The sequence below is a fragment of the Aulostomus chinensis genome, chromosome 10 (assembly GCF_037954235.1).
Source record: "Aulostomus chinensis isolate RoL2024-O1b breed Wild chromosome 10, RoL_Achi_v1.0, whole genome shotgun sequence".
Classification (NCBI taxonomy): Eukaryota; Metazoa; Chordata; class Actinopteri; order Syngnathiformes; family Aulostomidae; genus Aulostomus; species Aulostomus chinensis.
This window is the reverse complement of record NC_141329.1, coordinates 3,015,972-3,035,964: the sequence shown is the minus strand read 5'-3', so window position 1 is coordinate 3,035,964 and position 19,993 is coordinate 3,015,972. Positions and strand designations below refer to the sequence as shown.

The window sequence follows — 19,993 nt, the reverse complement described above, 5'->3', positions numbered from 1 at the left end:
TCTGAACCCAAACCACAAAACCTGGATTCACTCACCACCTGCCAGTTGGTAATCTATCCATCTATACCCAAGTCAGTGCAATAAATCATCTAAAACGTGCTCCGATTGTGTCAGTGTCTGCGTTTGGATCCAGAAAGCGAATAGCTCAGCTACAACCTAAAATAGAATCACTACAATGCAACTCTGCAGATCAATACAGCCTGCATGAGAGTAACAGGAGCAGGGCAGAGGAAGGTGTAATAGAAGAGAGGGAGAATATAGGACAAGATACAGGGATGGATATGTCATGAATGCTTAATCTGATGCAATACAACACTAGAGCCCTGTATCACCTGCCAGTAAACACAATGAACCATTTAAAACATCTAAAGTTTTATAGTTGAAACTACAAGAATCCCCAATGTCAAGAGGTCAACAAGAGTACTACTGAATTTGATGCGAAGTCCTAGTATTCAAATGAGTAGGAAGGTGTTAATGATACCTATAAAAGAAGAATAGTGTGTATGGCGCAGGGTGAGGGAGGATAATGAGAGAAAAGGTGGGGTTTTTATCCAGCATGATCTCTCAAATCAGAACAGCCAGCTACAGTAATTTGGATCCAGTTAAACACAAAGCTCTCTCCTTCACCCAACCATGCTCCATGTGTATGTATTTATGAGTGTGACGACAACCATGTCTGTGACTTACCTGGTTGAACAGGTGCCCACATTCTGTCCTCTGTCATGTGTCCATGTGCTCCATCACGCCTCTGTCTTCTCCACTGTCTGACAGCCTCCTGGAAAGAGTTCGCTGACTCTTCCTCCTGATATTCTCCTTCAAGAAGAGAAGTGGGAAAATCGTTCTCCTTTCTCTCTCCTTCAATAATGTCCACCTTTGTCTCTTCTCTGTGACTCACAGCCAATATCTGTAACAGAAAGAAATGGATCTCAAAAATATGTGACGCTAATCTTCCCTGCTCTAATCCACTGAAGTATTACTAAAGTTTCTAAAGTTACTAAATTGAGCAAATTATCTGCCAAATTTTGGAAAAGATAATTTGTCTAAAATATGGATAGCCCGATTGTCCCTAACAAAACAATACTCCATTTTAAAAGTCTAGTTTATGACATGTTAGATGATGCAAAAGTCAAATTATTCAGTGAAAATACGTGCATTTTTTTTTTCTCCCCAAAATTCAGATTAAGTGGTTATTGTTGCTGGCTAACCATTTTATGTTGTGAAAAGCTTGAGAAGTGCAACAATTGCAGTGTGATCTACTGCAATTTAAAATCCCAAGACATTGCAGTATTTGTTAAAAGTTAATTGTGTCAAAATACTGTACCATTTTTAATGAAATATTGTGGTGCTGCAGAGATATCCTGCCTGTTAACCATATTCTTTCGCACTCAAGTAAACATCTTTGTCTGAAACAGTGAAAATCTGTCCATTATCATTAAAATGGGATATTCAATGAAAGTGAAAGTAATGATCATATCAGGGGCTGCACGGTGGTGCAGTGGTCAGCACTGTGGCTTCACAGCAAGAAGGTTCCGGGTTCAAGTTCCGGCTCGGGCACGGGATCTTTCTGTGTGGAGTCTCCATGTTCTCCCCGTGCCTGCGTGGGTTCTCTCTGGTACTCCAGCTTCCTCCCACCATCCAAAAACATGCAATTGGGGACGAGGCTGATTGATACTCTAAATTGACCGTAGGTATGAATGTGAGTGTGAATGGTTGTTCGTCTCTGTATGTTGGCCCTGCGATGGACTGGCGACCTGTCCAGGGTGAAGCCCGCCTCTCGCCTGTTGACGCTGGAATAGGCTCCAGCCCCCCGTGACCCTTACTAGTAAGGAATAAGCGGAAGATGACGATGGATGGATGATCATATCAGTCAAATATGAAATCTTGTCACAATCATGCAGTCCTATTGAGTAATCAAATTATGACACAAGTAGGCTCATTCATGAATGAGCTTTAAGGCCACTCTACATTTTCCCACATGCCTGGAAAGGAAGGGTGAGTTAAGGGTAGCGTTCACACGCTGGTCCTTAAGAATGATGTGACCACTGAACTTTCAAGAATATGGTCCTTTACAGTGGGTTAATATCTTAGTATACTGGCCCTATTAACCCCAGTCCGAGATTTAAACTCATATCTCTTGTATGTCAAACATCTACTGCAGTTATTGGCCCCGTTGAATTACTAGAAAAGCCACGGCTCTATTTGAGAATCGAAGTGACTATGTGGACACGAGTTTAATGTACGTAACATATCAATCTCTTCAGTGCTTTCTGACTCTGTTTGAAATAACTGGTGTGCGAATAAGGTCAGCTGAACTCTATGGTGAAGAGACTGAAATGTCAGTCTAACTGTTTTTGTCAAATCTAAACTGTCGGGGGTCCAAACGTACATGCGGCCCATAAACCTGCCTGTTTATACAGCCTGTGGATATAACGTCAATTAGGGTTTGTTTGAAGTCTTTTCAATTGACTCACAGGGTGCAGAGGTAAAACTCACACAGCGCCAAGGCTGCTTGTTTGACATGTTTCTGCTGTATTGACACAGCAAGTGAACTATAAATGGAGAGAAAGTCGGTCACTAACATTTCAAAACACAAAACAAAAGCTATTTGTAAAGAATGTTGGAGGAGGCACAGCAGTTTCCTCTCCAGATGAAAAATGTATAAAAATTTGCAGTCCCACATTATTATAAGACTAATTATTCAACAATCTGTTTATAGAGTATACAACATTTGTAATTCAAGATTCCCCACTATTCCCTTATTACAAAAAAAACCAACAAGCATTTGAATTTGACAGATAGCTGATTTGAAACAAAAAATGAAACCTGCAAAACCAAACCTTGATTTGTATTACTTTTACAATTTACATGTACAATGTTTTCCTGATGTTCAGTTTTATGCATGTATGCATGATATTTCATGAGTAGTGTGTGTGTGTGTGTGTGTGTGTGTGTGTGTGTGTGTGCGCAGTAGTTATCAGCTACCTCTTTGGAATCATGGTGCAAACTAGCATGTTTCATCATGTTTTCTGGTCCAGTTACAGTGTTCTGCTCTCCTCGTGTCTTGATGGTATTGGCATCTTCAGGACTGGGTTTGAAAGCAGGATTGGGTTCAGGATTTGTATTCCAGCTGGTGTTCATCTGTTTGTGGAGGCAGATGATGTCATTGGGCACTTTCTCATGTGTCTGCATGTTGGCCTGTAAAAAGTAAGTAGTTGAACCTCATTGTTGCTGAACAAAATGATAATGACACATTGTCTGTCATTATTACTTTGTGAGACATTCACATCACTAAAGTGATACATTTTATAAATTTAAAAAAATAAAGAATTATATGGTATGAGTTTTTCTTTTTATTCGCATACTGATCAAATATCACTGTTACAGACAAGACAGAAAAAGTAAGCGCACTGCACAAGTGCTATTGATTCTCTATCGCACAAACTGGATTCATTATTCTGTTCCATTAATCACCACTGACCACTCAGGTTACTGAGGTTAACTAATCTGATGACTGTTTCTGTCCTTGAAAGTGCTAATAAGAGGCACATAAACAAATCTGGATTCATGGAAACATGGAGGCTTGAAAGGGAGTAGTTTTGTTATGTAGCATGTTATTGCTGGATTTTAATTCATCCCACCTATGCTACCTTTGCTAGGGATTTTCCAAAAACTCTTTAAAAAAAAATAATTTGCACAATGTATTTCACATCTTATTCTCTTCCTTCAATGATAAATTTCTGTCTTGCCCTCACTCAACCTATAATAATTTTAGGGATCAATTTATTTTGTTCACATCTAACCACGAGCGTCAACTGGAGTCATTAGAATTCTTTCTGAGAGTGAGCTCTGTGGTTTTGCTTCATATTGACATGTTGCCGAGCAAGCCGATGGCAACGAAGCCCAACAGTATCATGGTTAGAGGGCGATGTGAATAACGATGGGAAGTTGACTTAAGTGGCAACAAATACTGTGAGTGAGGAAAATGTTTAACTTCAATTCAAGAACCGCTTTTTGCTTTGATCTGATGATGAAACCAAATACCAAGTTTTACATCTTCATTTGTTTAAGTGGATAAAACTACCAAATACTTATTTGCTTTTCAATAATCATAGACCTAAGGCATGCCTACAGGCACTGCTCATTGGAAAATTTATAATCACTGGAATCTGAATACTGTTTTTTCCCATTTGTGTGGGGCTTACCTGTCATCCAGCCAAACTTTTTAGAACATCTAAATTATCCAATTCAAAATCACCAGGTCTTTCTTGCAGACACACATCTTCCAAATGTATGTATTTATTTTTATATATATATATATATATATATATATATATATATATATATATATATATATATATAAAATAAAAACATCCTGTACGTAGCCACCTACGTTCACACAATGCTCCTTCTAACTTTCCAATTGTTATACCAAATGCATCAAATTGTGACAGTGACGCTATGTTATTTTGAGGAGTGTGACACAAAACTAGCAGGTTAAGAGATGTTAAAATTTTGACTACTAAGAATGCTTTGCATGCATTGAACCAGGTGTGTGTGCATGAGTCTGAAACACACATGGATAAGACACTGATGAAAGGCCCACCCAGCACACTGATGAAATTAATATTCCTTTTGTCTTTCTTGTCTTACTCTGTCTCTCCCTCTCTCGTTTCCCAAAGCAAATGAAACAGGATTAGCAAAGGGGAGCGATGCCTGCGTCAGCTGCATGTGTATAATCCCCTGTCTTTATGTCTTGCCAAAATATATACACTTTTCCGGGATTGAATAAGTGTATGCATGTGTATGTTTGAGAATGAGCGAGCCTCCACCCATGCATCACTGAGTGACTGAAGTGAAAGGTGCAAGGGAGGTCTTTTACAGTTGCACAGTCTGTTTCAAAGGGCCACATGCATGAAATGGGCCCCAATTTCACCTTAAGTGTCAAATGAAATTTTAAAACTTCTGTGGAATTCATCAACACTTTCACACTTCGTGTTTGTTCTTTGATTCACTTTGATTTTTATTCTCCCTATCCAGATGATAATCACTCCCACCGTCCAAAGACATGTAGATGAGGACTGGGCTAATTGGATACTCTAAATTGACCGTAGGCGTGAATGTGAGTGTGAATGTTGTCTGTCTCTTTGTGTTGGCCCTGCCATGAACCCCGCCTCTCGCTTGAAGGCTGCTGGGATAGGCTCCACCCCCCCACCCCACCACACCCCCACCACCACCACCCTTAACAGGATAAGAGGAAGAATATGGATGGATGATAGTAAATAATCATTCACGTAGGAATAAAAGATACAGACCTACAACAGCCTGAGCTGACCAAATCAGTTTATCTCAGCTTTTAAACTGTATTCTGAGAAGTTGAGTGGTTCAGTAAACTCAAGCTCAAAAATTGAAAAATTACTGTAACTTCTTCCAAAATCAAGTTGACCTTGGACTCTTATCACTGTTTTTGCTGCTATTAATAAAGAAATAATAGAGAACCCAAAAGCTTCCTTCCCACTTACTACTTCTCATCCCCAACACTTTATTTTGGGAAGGTATGTAAATGTGCTTAGAGAATGGCAGAGTAGACATGAACATAATTCCATTAGTTTAAATAATTTCTGACCGATTTCAAAAACTACCCTTATGAAGTAAACTCTACCAAGATAAATATTTAAAAAGGCTAGATAATTACCTTAATGACAGATATTTATTTGAGAAGTTCCAATCTAGCATTCCCTCAAACCCCTGGTTAAAGTTGTGAATGACTTGAAATTGGACATGGATGGCAATAAAATAAAGTACTCAAAACATAAGTGCTGCATATGATAAAGGTCATGAGACCATTGTGAATTATCTGGCTCAGATTAAGACTAGTTGGAAGACTTATCCTTTTGGAGGAGATCTAACTACCATGCACAAAAGGTGAGATAATTGTGGGGTTCCTCAAGGTTCCATCCCGAGACCTGTCTTTTTCAGCCTCTATATTCTAGAACTGGGAAACATCATGGGATCAGTTTTCAAAACTCTTCCAATAATATGCAGCTATACATTTATCACCCACTGATAGAGGGTGATTCAATAATGGCGTGACGATGAGCACGCTACATTCAGAAGTGACCTATAGCAGTTGCAGGTATCTAGTCATTTTTAGTTATAGGTAGTTAAAACAAAGCTACAAGTAATGAGTAAATGAAACACATTCCATAAATTGAGGAGTGTGTGTGTGTGTGTGTGTGTGTGTGTGTGTGTGTGTGTGTGTGTTAAATTCTGTTTAGTGTGTGGCTTTTGAGTAAGGATTTAGTTCTAATGGTTATTTCAAAGGTCTAAGGGAATGTATCACCACAATGAATGTCCTCACAAGAATGTAATGACAAATGTGTGAAAGTGAGATTGTGCTGACTCAAAAAAAAGAGAAGAAGATAAGAGCATGAGATAAGCAGGCTTTGGGATGCAATAAATACAAAAGTCTAAATGACTGAAGCAGAGGGAGGAGATCATGAGATACATGATAGAAAGAAAGTGAGACAGACTGACGGACAAACAGTATGACAGAAGGAGGTACAGTGTGGAGAGAAGATGGACTCGATGGGAGAACGCCCAACACTCACCTGAATGGGGATCATTCTATGGACCTTCAGTGCCCCCTTTTGGTAACATTTGTCAAAGCAGTCAATGCCTTTTATCCCCTATGTAGTCAGCACACATCTACAAAAATATACAGTAGTGTGTGTGTGTGTGTGTGTGTGTGTGTGTGTGTGTGTGTGTGTGTGTTTGTAATGTAAGACTTGGGGGGGGGGGGGTTTAGAGCCACGGTCAGAAAAGGTAAGCGAGAGAGGGACAGAGAGAGAGCTTTTGTTTACATGTTTGCATCCATATGAGGACCAGCATGTTCTGTGGAAACCTACAACTTTAAGTTGCTGCTTGAGGGTTCAGGGCTTGCGTGGGTTCACCATTGCATTTCTGTCCAGCAGCCAGTGTATGTCGGATTGAGCATGCCGTGTTTTCATGCCATGCTCCAGCATGACGAGGTGCCGTGTATCTTTTCTGTTTATTTTCTAGGTGGAGAGTTGAAAAACTAATATTTTGATAAAACGCAGCACTCGTCACTGTCTTGGTCCTCATCAACTGTAATTAGACAACTCTTTAAAAATGGACAAAGACAAACTCATGAACACATACAAATCTTCTCTCCCTCTGTGGTTTCACAAATCTCATCCACAGCAAGGAAGGGAGGAAGTACCTTATGCCAATTTTTTTTTACTTCCACAGACATTCTAAATCACACCTGTATAACTGGTGGATTCATGGGTGAGACTTGATTTTAAGGTTGTGTTAGGTACTACATGACAGGTCTTCATGATGACAGCATAATCTTGTGTGTGCGTGAGTGTGCAAATGCATCTTAGGGGAGGTCATTATCATTTCTGTCTATGAGAATCTGGTCTTATTAGTGGAGAGGAGTCCTTGCATCAGCAGGTTGGGGAAAAAGGCCAAGACCAGGTGGACAGAGGAGCAGAGATGGCGAAGAAGGGAGAAAAAAGTGTGTGTGTGTGGAGGGGAAAATTAAAACAGTAAAAACAGAAATACAAAACAGCCATCATTTGTTTTATTCAAGTCATTTGGTATGCATGTTTATTTTGCGTTATGGCCCATAGATTTAACATGATGGCCAGGTTGGGCAGTAGTGCGTACCCTCTAAAGAACCAGTCCAAATTCTACTTTTCCAATTCTTTTTTCCCCGGACAGTGCGGTGCAGTTCATTTCAGGACTTTCCCTAAAAGTTGCTTTCTTCCCTCATAATCCCTCTCTTAGTCTCCAGTGTATTTGCCTCTTTTTCACATGGTTATTAACTTATTCTAATATTTGACAATTAAGCTTCCAAAAGAAAAGCTGACAGTTTTTTTCCAAGCTAAATTCAGTGTAAATTTATGCCAGCAGACACACAAAATAATCGAACTTCTCTCTTAAGTCTTTCATGTTTTTCCCCTTTTTGCTCCCTATGTATTGATTAAAATACATCATACATTTTTCCTTTACCTTTTACACTTTTTCTCATCCAGGTGTGTGTGTGTGTGTGTGTGTGTGTGTGTGTGTGTGTGTGTGTGTGTGTGTACATACAAGCCTATACAGCTGCAGCATTGCTTTTTAATGGTCCCATAAAGCTGGGCCTCATTTCCCCTCTCAGGCCTGAGGATAAATTACAGCCACTCCCCAAGGACCAGGCATCCCTATCAGACTGCAAGTGGAATATCACTGCACTCTCCTGGTCTATGCTGAAGGAAATTAGGTCCTTTTTTGCCTGGATGACTCTGGAATACAGCATAGTGCTATGCATGGAGTGTGTGTGTGTGATAGTGAGTCAAATAATACCAGATGTGTGAATGTGACTATATTTTTGTGTCTGTGCATGTGCGCATTTGTGTGTTTAAGTGCAGTTCCAGACAGAATGTCAGACAGTCGTAACGCTCTCCATTATTGCCATCATTATAGGGCGCAAGGGCTATCCAGTGTGTGTGTGTGTGTGTGTGTGTGTGTGTGTGTGTGTGTGCGTGTGTGCATGGGAGTATGGTGTATATTTTCGTATGCTTTCAGTCTATGTGCTTGCCCAGACTACTATTAAGCATAGCCATTAAGACTGTCACAACTGGGCACTGGGGGCATTGGGCCCTTCATTGAGCAATTTAGCACCATCATTATCAAATGCACTATCAAGCAAATTACCACATTACATTTTAACACAAAGTGTGTGCTACACTTAAAATGACTTTGTCCACAACAAAAGCGGACAAAAATCATGGCTGTTGGCTCAATGAGTTCAATCTCTCCTGTACTTTATTTCCTCTATGAAAATCCCTCTCTCCCCAATTGCCCTTGTTCTTTCTCACTTTCACTCTAAGAAGCACCAGTCAATACCAAAATCGGCTAGCTTCATGATCAGACAGGACAGAAATTACAGGAGACGCTGTAGAAGGTGGGGTTTGGAGAGCAAACGCTCCTCCAGCACGTATTAATCAGCTTAATTTGCCAGTGTCTTATAAAAACACAAACAAATTTAATTTCTCTCCCCTCTATTGGCCAAACATACAGTTCCAGGACACAGTGCTTTCTTATGAGCTGTAGTGGATGAAAAATGTGGAAGAATAAATAATGATGTTCTTGAGTATTGACGAATGGATCCTGTTAAAGTGTTATCAGTGCAAGCACAAACATAGATAGGCCAGAAGATTGGACAGTGGAAATGCAGGTTAACATGACAAAGACAGTGGAAAGAACAGAAACTAGTGTTAACATTTTGAAAGTTACATCACTGTAGCTGCAAATTTGGGGATGATTTGCTGATGTGGGGTTGTTGCCACTGTGGGTGTGAGGGAGAATTATAGTGTACATCTTGTTTAACCACTGCAGGGAAGTCTGCATTTGGTGGTGAGTGGAGAGTTCCCTGGTGTTGGCTTCGATGGGGCTGTGCTCCAAACATTCATCCATCCATCCATCCATTATCTATACCTCTTATCCGTTAAGGGTTGCGGAAGGCGGAAGGAGGGGGGGGGGGGGGGCTGGAGCCTATCCCAGCTGAGATTGGGTGAGAGGCGGGCTTCACTCTGGACGGGTCACCAGTCCGTCACAGGGCCATCAAGAGCAATAAGGAGCTCAGTATCTTGCTCACGGACACTTCAACATGGCCACCGAGGGAAGTGAGGCTCGAACCAGCGACCCTTCGGTTACTAGGCAGCCACGCTACCTGTGAGCCATGCTGCCCTGTGGCTGTACTGGTTAATTATAATAACATCTGTTTACGCAACCCTCAATACTTCTGAGGCACCCTGTTAGCATGGCAAGTTAATTTTTGCTGGCAAAATCTGGGCCTCCCAGCCCCACTTTTAGCTGCCCAAGTTTATAAATTTTTTCCAGAGAATGCTGTGTCCATGTTGCAGACAATCACTTTAAGGTATCAGCTGATACATAAATCTGAAGCACATAATTGGATCTCAATAAATTATCAATGTTTTCAGTGAACAGAAGATTTAGGTTTGAGTCATCAGATACCAGCATCCCCTGGGGAAGGAAATGTATGTCTGTTTGTTGGAGCAGTTTTAAAGTGCCTAAACCTTTTGATGCGTATCAATTCCAAGACTTTCAGTCACACTGTGTCTCTTGTGTGTGTCTATGCACATACGTGTGTGTGTGTGTGTGTGTGTGTGTGTGTGTGTGTGTGTGTGTGTGTGTGTGTGTGTGTGTGTGCGCGCGCATACTGGTTCAGCAGTCTTGACTTCACAATGTCCACTGATGTGTCCCCTCATCCTATTTTTCCTTGTTGTCGGAGGATCAATGGTGGGAGGTGGAGGTGGTGGCACAGGTGGGACTAGGAACATCAAGTATACTGCTGTTAACACTGACAAATCTACCTGGAGCAGGTAACCCACAGCAGAAGCTCAGGCTGTAAACTACTCACCCATCAGTGTTTCATCCTTCAGCACTCTGATCTTCACCTTGCCTGCTGACAGATGCTGACCAGGGCCGAGGACACAAAGTAGTGGTCAATATAAGGGTGGGCCAGAAAATTGTGTTTGAGAGAAAGTGACAGAGACCGTTTGAGAGTGACAGTGAGTAGACATTTTCACTAACGCTGTCACGATGAACATGCAGTGAGTGTACAGTACACCTCTGAGCTACAACAGAAGGTTTCCCTCCTGCTGCTAAAAAAATACTCAAGGAAACATTGCAGCAGGTGCGTGCCTCTGCAGAAATATAAATGCTGCAAATTCACACATTCTTGCTCTTTTTTTAAAATCTCAGGCACTATTACATTTGAAACCTATTCAAGTGTACCTCCTATAAGATCTAGGGCACTACTTTCTTAAATCAAGGGGCAGTGAATAAAGGTCAACATCAAGCCTGCTATGCAGACCCAACTTAAGTTAAAGTACACAAGGTCTGTCAGAGGGAGGAACTTGGTGCATCCACTACACACTCGTGTAAACAGCACTTAAGAAAAATCTTAAGTCCCTTCACAGTGAAAACTTGAGGTCAGGAAAAAACATGCCAGAGCTTAAGGAATACGACTTGTGAGCAAATACTGTGTGTTCTGTATTAATTACCATGAAAATAATGAGCAGACTTCAACATCATAATCAACTTCCATCAAGGTTATCTCTGAATGTGACAAACTACAGACCGACGTCAGTTTCTCTAATACCTTTTGAAGACTGTTCTTGTTCTTCATGGCGGTGTATGTCAGAGCACTGCAGCTTGAAGAACCACATTGTCCAGACTTCCATTTAATTCTCCTGAAAACACAGAGGGACACAATAATATATATTTGCAAGTACATGAAACAATCATTAAAAATTTGTCTTCTCGGTGAGGACTTGAGAAGTAAAGCTTATCTATCAGCTAATGCCAGACATCAATTTAATGTCAAAAAGACACACTTGACAACAGAAAGACATTCAATTTTGAGTTGTATTTATTTATTTTGGGGCATTTTAAAGAAATGCCACCTTCAGGAGGCAGCACTGTACACACAGGATGTCTGCTTTAATGATTTTGCCCTCAAAATAAAAGCATAATAAATAAAAGCAGTACTGTACATTAAGTGCTAATGGCTGAGCTTTTATTCAGAAAAACAGTTGGAAATTCAATTATTGTAATATAATTCTAATGAAATCAATCTGCTGTTTTTCTTTCCAAAAGGCAGGCATAGCCATAGGTCATGTCTCATGGGCCACTGTGATAAACAAAAGCTGTCAGTCTCAAAGACAATTTACAGATCCCTCAAAGATTACAGTAAGCCTAAATGTTATCTTATATTTGAATTTCCATATAGTTATATCATAAATGTACATTAAATGTTATCATTGAAAAATGTTGCTTTTATGTGCTTCCCTTTTAAGAGAGCCTTACAGCTTTTCTTCCAAAGCCCTTGACAGCTCAAATGCTCTCTTGCAGGATGCAAGCTGGAACACAGCAAAAGCTCTGTTCAACACCAGTCTTCAGGGTTCGGGTGCAAGTTATTTTATCAATAAACTATCGCCACAAAGCAGTTGTGGCCAAGGAAAACCAATCCAAAAAAAAAAGCAACTTAGCAATGTACCACACTTTGCCCACATTTTGATACTCCTCACACTCGGAGCAAGAGGGAACACAAGCAATGCGAATCATACAAATGGTTTTCGAACTGGGTGGCATGGTGGTGCAGTGGTCTTCACTGTCGACTCATAGCAAGAAGGTTGTGGGTGGAGCCCCGGCTGGAGCACGGGGTCTTTCTGTGTGAGTCTCCATGTTCTCCCTGTTCCTGCATGGGTTCTCTCTGGTACTCCAGCTTCCTCCACAGTCCAAAGACATCAAGAGGGACCAGGTTAATCCAGACTCTAAACTGACCGTAGGCGTGGCTGGGAGAGCCAATGGTTGTCTGTCTCTATGTGTTGGCCCTGCCATGGACTGGTGACCCGTCCAGGGGGAAGGCTTCTGGGATAGGCTCCACCCCCCACCCCACCCCCCACCCCACCCTTAACAGGATAAGTGGTAGAAAATGGATGGATGGATGGTTTCCAAACTATTTGTGGAAAAACCTACTACTTACTAAATACTGTCACCTAATGCACACAGGCACACTTATAGGATGAACTTGCCAGATGCAGGGAGTGAAAGAGTGAAGAGGACTCCTTATTTCAACGTGAGTTATTCATGCTCATGTTGTTGAATTATTTATGCTATTTATGCTATTGTGATGGCTGTCTTTGAAAGAAGTTTATTTTGGATTGAGTTGGCAGCCTGTCAAGGCACAGAAAGTCAGTCTATTTTTGTGTGTGGGAGAGAAAATGAGTGTCTCTGTGTCTTTGTGTGGGTATATGTGACGGCAAGAGTTGCCAACACCTCTGACACCATTGCTGTGCTGAGCTGACACTGAGGGTGGGCGTCAGGTAATCACCCTGGCGCCAACACCTTGGCAACTGATTGTCGCTAGGGGAGACAGTTGAGGTGCACCCCTGTTGGTGCAGGATGACAGGGTGTCCCTTCAGGACTTTGCAACCTAAAGAGATTCTGTGTGTCTGTTTGTGTAACTCTGTGGACTTTGCATTAACAAACATCTCATTATCTAATTCACACAGAGAGACAGACTCAATTACATCCACGCAGGAGTAAACACACAAACATAACAATGGCATAAAGTTGTTTTCAGAGATATACAGAGACAGATGCATTCACACACTTTTCAATGTTTAACAGTGTTTCTCAGGCTCATAAACACACGCACTATTCCATCTTTACAGATTGCACTGACAGTGAGTGCTGCTGGCAGTCTGCTCTAAACTGCGAAGTTTAGTCAGCACAAACAAAGTTCTTTTCTACCACAAAACAAAGTCCTTTTCCACCACTTTGACAACGACATCATGAGTGTTTTTCTGTTTGGGGGTGAGTGACAGACACACACACACACACACACACACACACACACACACACATTGTATAATATAGCCAGTAAGCCTGACATGTGTAGACTGGACCATACTTAAATTGTGACACATATATAGAAAAACAGACGCTCACGCTCATATTTAGAGGTGGGAATCACAAAGTTAATGTGTAAGTTAATGTGTAAGTTAATGTAGAGTTAATCTGTATCACAATACAGTGAGGGATCACAGGGAGTCAACCAACAGACAACATGTCATATTTCTTCTCATTTCCTTAACCACATTTCTTCCTGATGAGTGAGGAGAGCAGCTAAATTGTGTCTCTGAGCATCTGAAAATAATTACTATATATACTGTGTGTGTGTGTGTGTGTGTTAATATACATTATACTCCAGCTAGACACATTCAAGCCTTACACAACAAAAGACATAAACACAAACAAGACTCACCTTTATCCAGTCTGTCCCACCCAAAGGAGAACTTTTGTATCACCCCTTAACACACACATAGATGAGCACACAAACACTGAAGTTTTAATCCCAAAGTAAAAAAAACTCATTTCTTAATTCCCTCCCTCTCAGTGTGAGAGGAGAGGACAGTGCAAGAACACGAGGATCTCAGACAGGTGAGAAAATTACAGAAAGCAAGACTGACTCATACAAAGATTTCTGCACAGGCAAAGGTCAACACATTTGGGTCCAGCATGATCCGGTAGGGGTCAGAAGGTTGCCACAAGTAGGCAAGTAAGTACAGTATACAAGGCGAAAGTGACATGAGTAAGAGCAAAATAAAGTGAGTAAAACAACCCCTCAAAGGTCGTATTCAGGCCTGGTCTCAGCTCAGGAATGAAAACACATTCAGCTCTGATCATGTCACCATGTTCAAAGGTGGTCTAGGCCCCATGAGGACACATTAATTTAGTGAAGTAAACACAAATGTGCCATGGGCCACACTGAAGGACTCGTCTTTTGTTGAAAGTGGAAATAAGCACTAACAGATACATGAATGGCTGCATATTACCATGTCTAATCATTTGAAAAGCCTATAGAGCTTCATTATGAGTGCTTCAAACACCTGGGCGGTTTGTCAGGGACATGCAAACAAACAGTCGCTTCTGCTTTTAATTTCTGACTTTATTTAACAGACACTGCGCCCTGCTCTTTTTCGCTCTCCTTCGGTGGATCTTGCTCAGCCAGCAGTCTCACCCCTTCTCCAACTCATTTCAGTTCAACCAAACCAGACAACACTTCCATAACAAGGCAGTAATTCCCTGAATAGAATTAAAAGAAGACTTCTAACTTAATAAATGTGTTGGTCTGCACATCCAAAGGCAAAAATTAACCATAATACAGATGCTCTAGTTTTTTCCGAATGATTTGAGTGACATCCTGTAGGCATGTGTTGCCTGTGCTAAATACAAACTGCTGTGGGTAAATGTGTCCATTTAAGACTTTGCAAATGGAAGTAATGTTGGTGTTTATTTGCATACAATGCAGAGAAGGGAAACCTGATCACAAGTTATCAGTGCAGACCCATTTTAATGCCAAAAGTAAACCACACAAGAAAAAAACGCATTAAATGAAAGAAGCAGTACAGCAAAGAAGGCAACTGTACTTGATACGAAGCAGGAGAACTCTTGTCTGTAAACCTTTAAAGCTTAAAGACAAAGCTAGATTATATCTGTGACTTGGTCAGGCCCAAACAGAGAATGATATACTGCATTTGCCCTGAGCCACCAGCCGGCTTTATTATCACCTGTGTACTCTTCACGACATGATTATACTGCAACTCCTCTCTGCAAAGTAAATTCCTAGTCCAGCTATTCTCTGGACACGTACAACTGAATGTGTGTAGCCTGGCTGTAAGAGAAAAATGAGCGATTCATCTACTGCGGGAGCCATGCAATCTAAGAGACAAGCAAAGAGAGAAAAACAAAGTAGTGCATAACACAGACACACAGTGCACCAGCATACATAACAGCTTGAAGATCTGCAGTAAAAGCCTGTCAGGAAAAAACAAGTAAGTGTGAAGCTCAGAGAAAATCCAGGTAACCAGCACATCATAAAACAGAACACCTGACGAAAAGCTATGCCTGCCTGAATATATCATGACAATAAAAGAGCAAATTCCTTTTTCTTTTGTTGGTTTACAATTTAATTGATTTCAAACACTTCAACTACATTTCTAAATTATGACTAGAAACACTCAAAGAGTGCACACCTCTGAAAAGCCAACATGATCTGGATTCAATCCAAAATCAAATCTGTTCTTCCTCAACTAAAATTTTATCACTCTATCAATTTCATCAAAATCCATCTGCAACTTTTAGAGTTAGCTTGAAAGAGACAAGAATAAAAAGGTGATCATATGAGAAAGCTCCTCTGCATCTGGTCTTCATGAGATTTCCTGATTTAATGTCTCTAATTAAAGACAATTCAAGACAGACAGAACCAAAATGTGGAATCAACCGAGTCACAAAAACCCAAGCACACATAAACATACGCACCATTATTTATGGAGCTCTAATATCACAGTCACACACAGGCAGATGCACACACACCTTCACGTATCTTGGGGCTAGTGAAGCAGTAAATGTTGCAGTATTTCATCATGACAGGAAACACTGTGTATGTGCGCTTATCGCTCATGCAGCCTGTACAAGATGACCCTCTCCTCATACTGATGTACGTCTTAATTAGCCTTCCGCCTCCTGTGAGAAAAAAGTAGAACTCCCAGACAAAGATACACACGCAACTCAACCTTCAAAACAATAAATACATTAATATACAATAACCATATACTTTCCTTGTTTCTGGAGATGTATAATTTTAAACCAACAGAAATACATCATGTTGAAAGAGGACCTCTAATCGTACCTGACGGCTACATCAAGAATATAGTAATTAGCTGGTGGACTGTGTGTGTGTGTGTGTGTGTGTGTGTGTGTGTGTGTGTGTGTGTGTGTGTGTGTGTGTGCATACGTGTTGTGCGCACACACACACATACACAGATATTATATATATATATATATATATATATATATATATATATATATATATATATATATATACTGTGTATATATACTGTGTATATATACAGTATATCCTTTCTCACTTTCTCAGATGATATGAAGTAGTCTGTATGTAATAAACTAACTCTGCGTCTCCTCAAAGAGTAATGTGCTCATCTATTGTGGTATATAATATATACCCTATCATTAATGTAGACCCATAACTTCACACACCTCAGCGTTATTAATGAGATGAGGTGAACTGGGAATGCAGAATTAAACAACCACACTAATAACCTGTTTGTTCATTTCCTGCTCAAACAAGCAGGGATTCTCCTCAATCTCAATTTCTTAGATACCAGTATTAGTACTGGGCCAGCGAAGCTATTATGAAGTGAGAAAATATAAGCTATTTTTGAGTGTGAGAGCAATCTGACGCAGTTTGAATTAGTGTGAGGGTGTGAAAGCAAAATTTATGTTTATCATGTACACACAGGAGGACTGGGCTAAAATAATATAATTGTGTAGTGGTGTGTATTTGTGTGCCTGCTCATTGTGCATATATTTGAAAATGCTGTGATGGCCAATGAATAATGTAAATTAACTCTCAATTTTTTGTTTATTTCCAAGAGATGTGATGCTGCTGTGTGTGATAGCATTTCTGTGATTCATTCATGCTTGTTTCCCATGAATCAGTTACAGTAGATTTGGTCCGCTGAGAGCCAATACATCACGAACACATACCTAGAGCCATTTTGTGGTTCCTGTCTTTCCCTTAAAACATGCCAACATTTGAAATAAAGACACAGTCACCAACAAAAACCCAATTCCTGTGTCATGATGACATCTAGAGTATCATTTCACTTTTCACGTGTCAGACCCTGAATATAGGATGAAACTGCTGGAGTTTTATCCAGTCCTAACGATTAATTTGCACAGTGACTCATTCAGTTTCATTATGTGCAGGCATGGCCTTTATAAGGGAAAATGAATCAACCTCAGAGGAGAACATAATCACCCCACGGTCTCGCTGCCTACACAAGTGTGAATATGAGCAGACCTCTGGTATTTTTTTCAACAAGTCAAAGTCCTCTCATTTAACGGTCATGAACTTCTAGAACTGCTCATCTGCACCTCAAAGAAACATGCGAGTTTATGAAATTAACATTGTTTTTTTAGATGACTAACAATCCAATTTATAACTGAAGGGAAGCTGCTTGTGTTTTGAATTCTTACTGAAGGGCATGATGGGAATAGTATATGGCTCATCTGTTTTGAAGTGTGATTTTTACAAGACTCTGGGGCTGCACTGTTTTCCTACATTATATTTTAAGCCTCTTATCTTCCTGATCCGTCTCTTTACCTGCGGTAATTACTGCCCTACGACATGTTAGAGTCCCTGATAATAATGCTGTTATTATTATTTTTTACACCAGGCAAAAATTGATATGCTCTCAACAGGTGGTCACAACTCTTCAGTGCGATTTGCTTGGCCAGACATGGATTAGGTGCCCTAATTATTTTGTGTTTTTGTTATGGCTTAAATGAGGAGGCTTTTCTTTTTAATGGCAAACACATTCAGAAACAACAAAGTTGTCATCTGATCTTTTTTTGGATGACCGCCACGGACACACACACACACACACACACACACACACACACACACTTTTTCATGAAAGCATGTCTGTAACAACCAGTATTGACTGCAATGGAGTAAAAGCCATGTTTTAATTCAGTGTTCGTGTCTTTAAAGTACCATCTCCTCCTGTATTTGGACATGTAAAATCTTAGTTTTAGCTGGCCAGGAGTCAGACAAGACTAAAATGCACAGAGTCAAAGAAAACTGGTGAGAATTTGCAGTGAGCTTTCACATCTCCCCTCGGCTGATTTTAGTTTTAGTGTTTGTCTGAATACATATTAGTGTCTCTCATTTTGATCCATTTGGTTACTGTTATGGTGCGTTCATGAATACTTGCACATCCAGGAAACAAGCTTTTAGTTGGGAAAAATGAATTGTTTGAAAATTCTAAATCAAAAATTTTGATTCTTATTCACAAACTCTGTTATCTACACAGAACTCTGATTTCCTTCAACTTGATATCACTTCCCACATCAAAATTAGCAGCCTTATTTAACATTTCAGTGAACACTTTGATGTGCGCTTTGAGGCTAATATGAAATCTGTTAATGCATTGCTCTGATTATTACAATATGTGCAATTCAGCAGTGATTTTACTATCTATCTTTTTTGTTTTGTTTTTACTTGCCCCTCAGTGACCAGCAAACTTTCCAGTGTTCCCACTCTGCCCAGCTGACTGCAGTATGAATGCACTGATGCTGAACTCTGAGTTACAAGTTGTCGAGAACACACCTTTCGTTGACCAAATGTGAAAAAGACTAGTCTATGAACACTCCAGACAGGTTTTCATCCACAAAATTAACACTGCAACCTTTAAAATTTCAGCATGAATCTTCACACTTGTCGCACACTAATAACAGAAATACTGCAAGATGAAGCAAGCAGTAAAATAATAGGTGACTAAAGGTGAAATTAGATTTAGGAATATTAATCTCCTTTTTCTGTGTTTGTTTTACGTTTGCAGCCCAACCCTGCACATCCTTATTCCCCATCACTCTGTCTCCTTCTACCGCCATCTGCTTTGGGTGTCTTCCATCCAATCACATTTTCCCGCTTCAGTTGCCCCTCTCTCATCCGCGCCACTCCTCTCCTGTAGCACCACTCACCCTCTCTCCTCCTTCTCTTGCTTCATTCTCTCCTTCAACTGTTGCAGTCTCTCTTCCATCTCTCTGCTCTCCTGGGCAAGAGTCAGCGTCTCTTTCTGCAGTACTTTCAGGTTCCTATGGCAACATCCACACACATTCACATCTATGAGATCAATCAACGACAATCAATCATACAAATGACCTACTCCATCAGACTGAGCAGCCAAGCTCTCATCAATATGTTAAATTCATCTGCTGCACTGGCAGATCCCTCTTAGTATGGGTGATCAATACTGAGATCAATTAGTCAGTGGATGAGTGTACCTGCAAGTCAGACATCAATTTACTCAATTACCTGTTGCCAAATGAGCAACTTACAGTAGGGGACATTTTCAATTGGGTATTATGAGGGAAACAAATATACTTAACTACAAGCTATCATAATCCAGCTCATATTTATCTTACCTGTGACTCTATTTAATGAAATAGCTCCTTTCTGCAAAGCATTTCAACAGGAACAGATGTAAATTCCTTGGAGGCCAAATCACTCAGATGAGATCCTCCCAAATGTCTTCAATCAAGCCATTGATCTTGTCTCATCTTACCTGACATTAAGCTTGACTGATCTGGCCTTGTTGTTAGGGAGCACCACAAAGTCATTTGCATTCATGTCTCTTCTTTTCGGGTGATCAGTTATTCCTCCTACGTTGCTCTCTATGCTCTTTACAAAGACTCTCTTCTGCAATTAAAAAAAAAAACCATGTTATTCAATTCATTCAATTTATGCTAAATCTTACACTATTATAAAAGGATTCTGTTGCAGCACAATAAGAGGAATACGAGG

The 19,993-nt window shown here is 40.3% G+C and overlaps 1 protein-coding gene across 8 annotated transcripts in view; it reads right to left on the bottom strand.

Annotated features, from left to right (window-relative positions):
- The window catches only part of zbbx (zinc finger, B-box domain containing), a 52,130-nt gene that overhangs the window by 31,199 nt on the left and 938 nt on the right, over positions 1–19,993 (bottom strand). For 6 of the 8 annotated variants that reach the window (XR_015118110.1, XR_015118109.1, XM_086215585.1 and 3 more), the window contains exons 2-8: positions 19,755–19,888; positions 19,171–19,284; positions 11,195–11,285; positions 10,451–10,505; positions 10,251–10,360; positions 2,983–3,195; positions 688–904 (exon numbers count right to left, since the gene is read on the bottom strand). Coding sequence is in view for 6 of the 8 variants with exons in the window: in XM_086215585.1 (XP_086071711.1) it covers positions 688–904; positions 2,983–3,195; positions 10,251–10,360; positions 10,451–10,505; positions 11,195–11,285; positions 19,171–19,284; positions 19,755–19,819 (865 nt within the window). In the remaining 2 variants the exon portion in view is untranslated. The remainder of the gene's footprint in view (positions 1–687; positions 905–2,982; positions 3,196–10,250; positions 10,361–10,450; positions 10,506–11,194; positions 11,286–19,170; positions 19,285–19,754; positions 19,889–19,993) is intronic. The other 2 variants (XM_086215589.1, XM_086215590.1) reach the window with 2 other exon arrangements.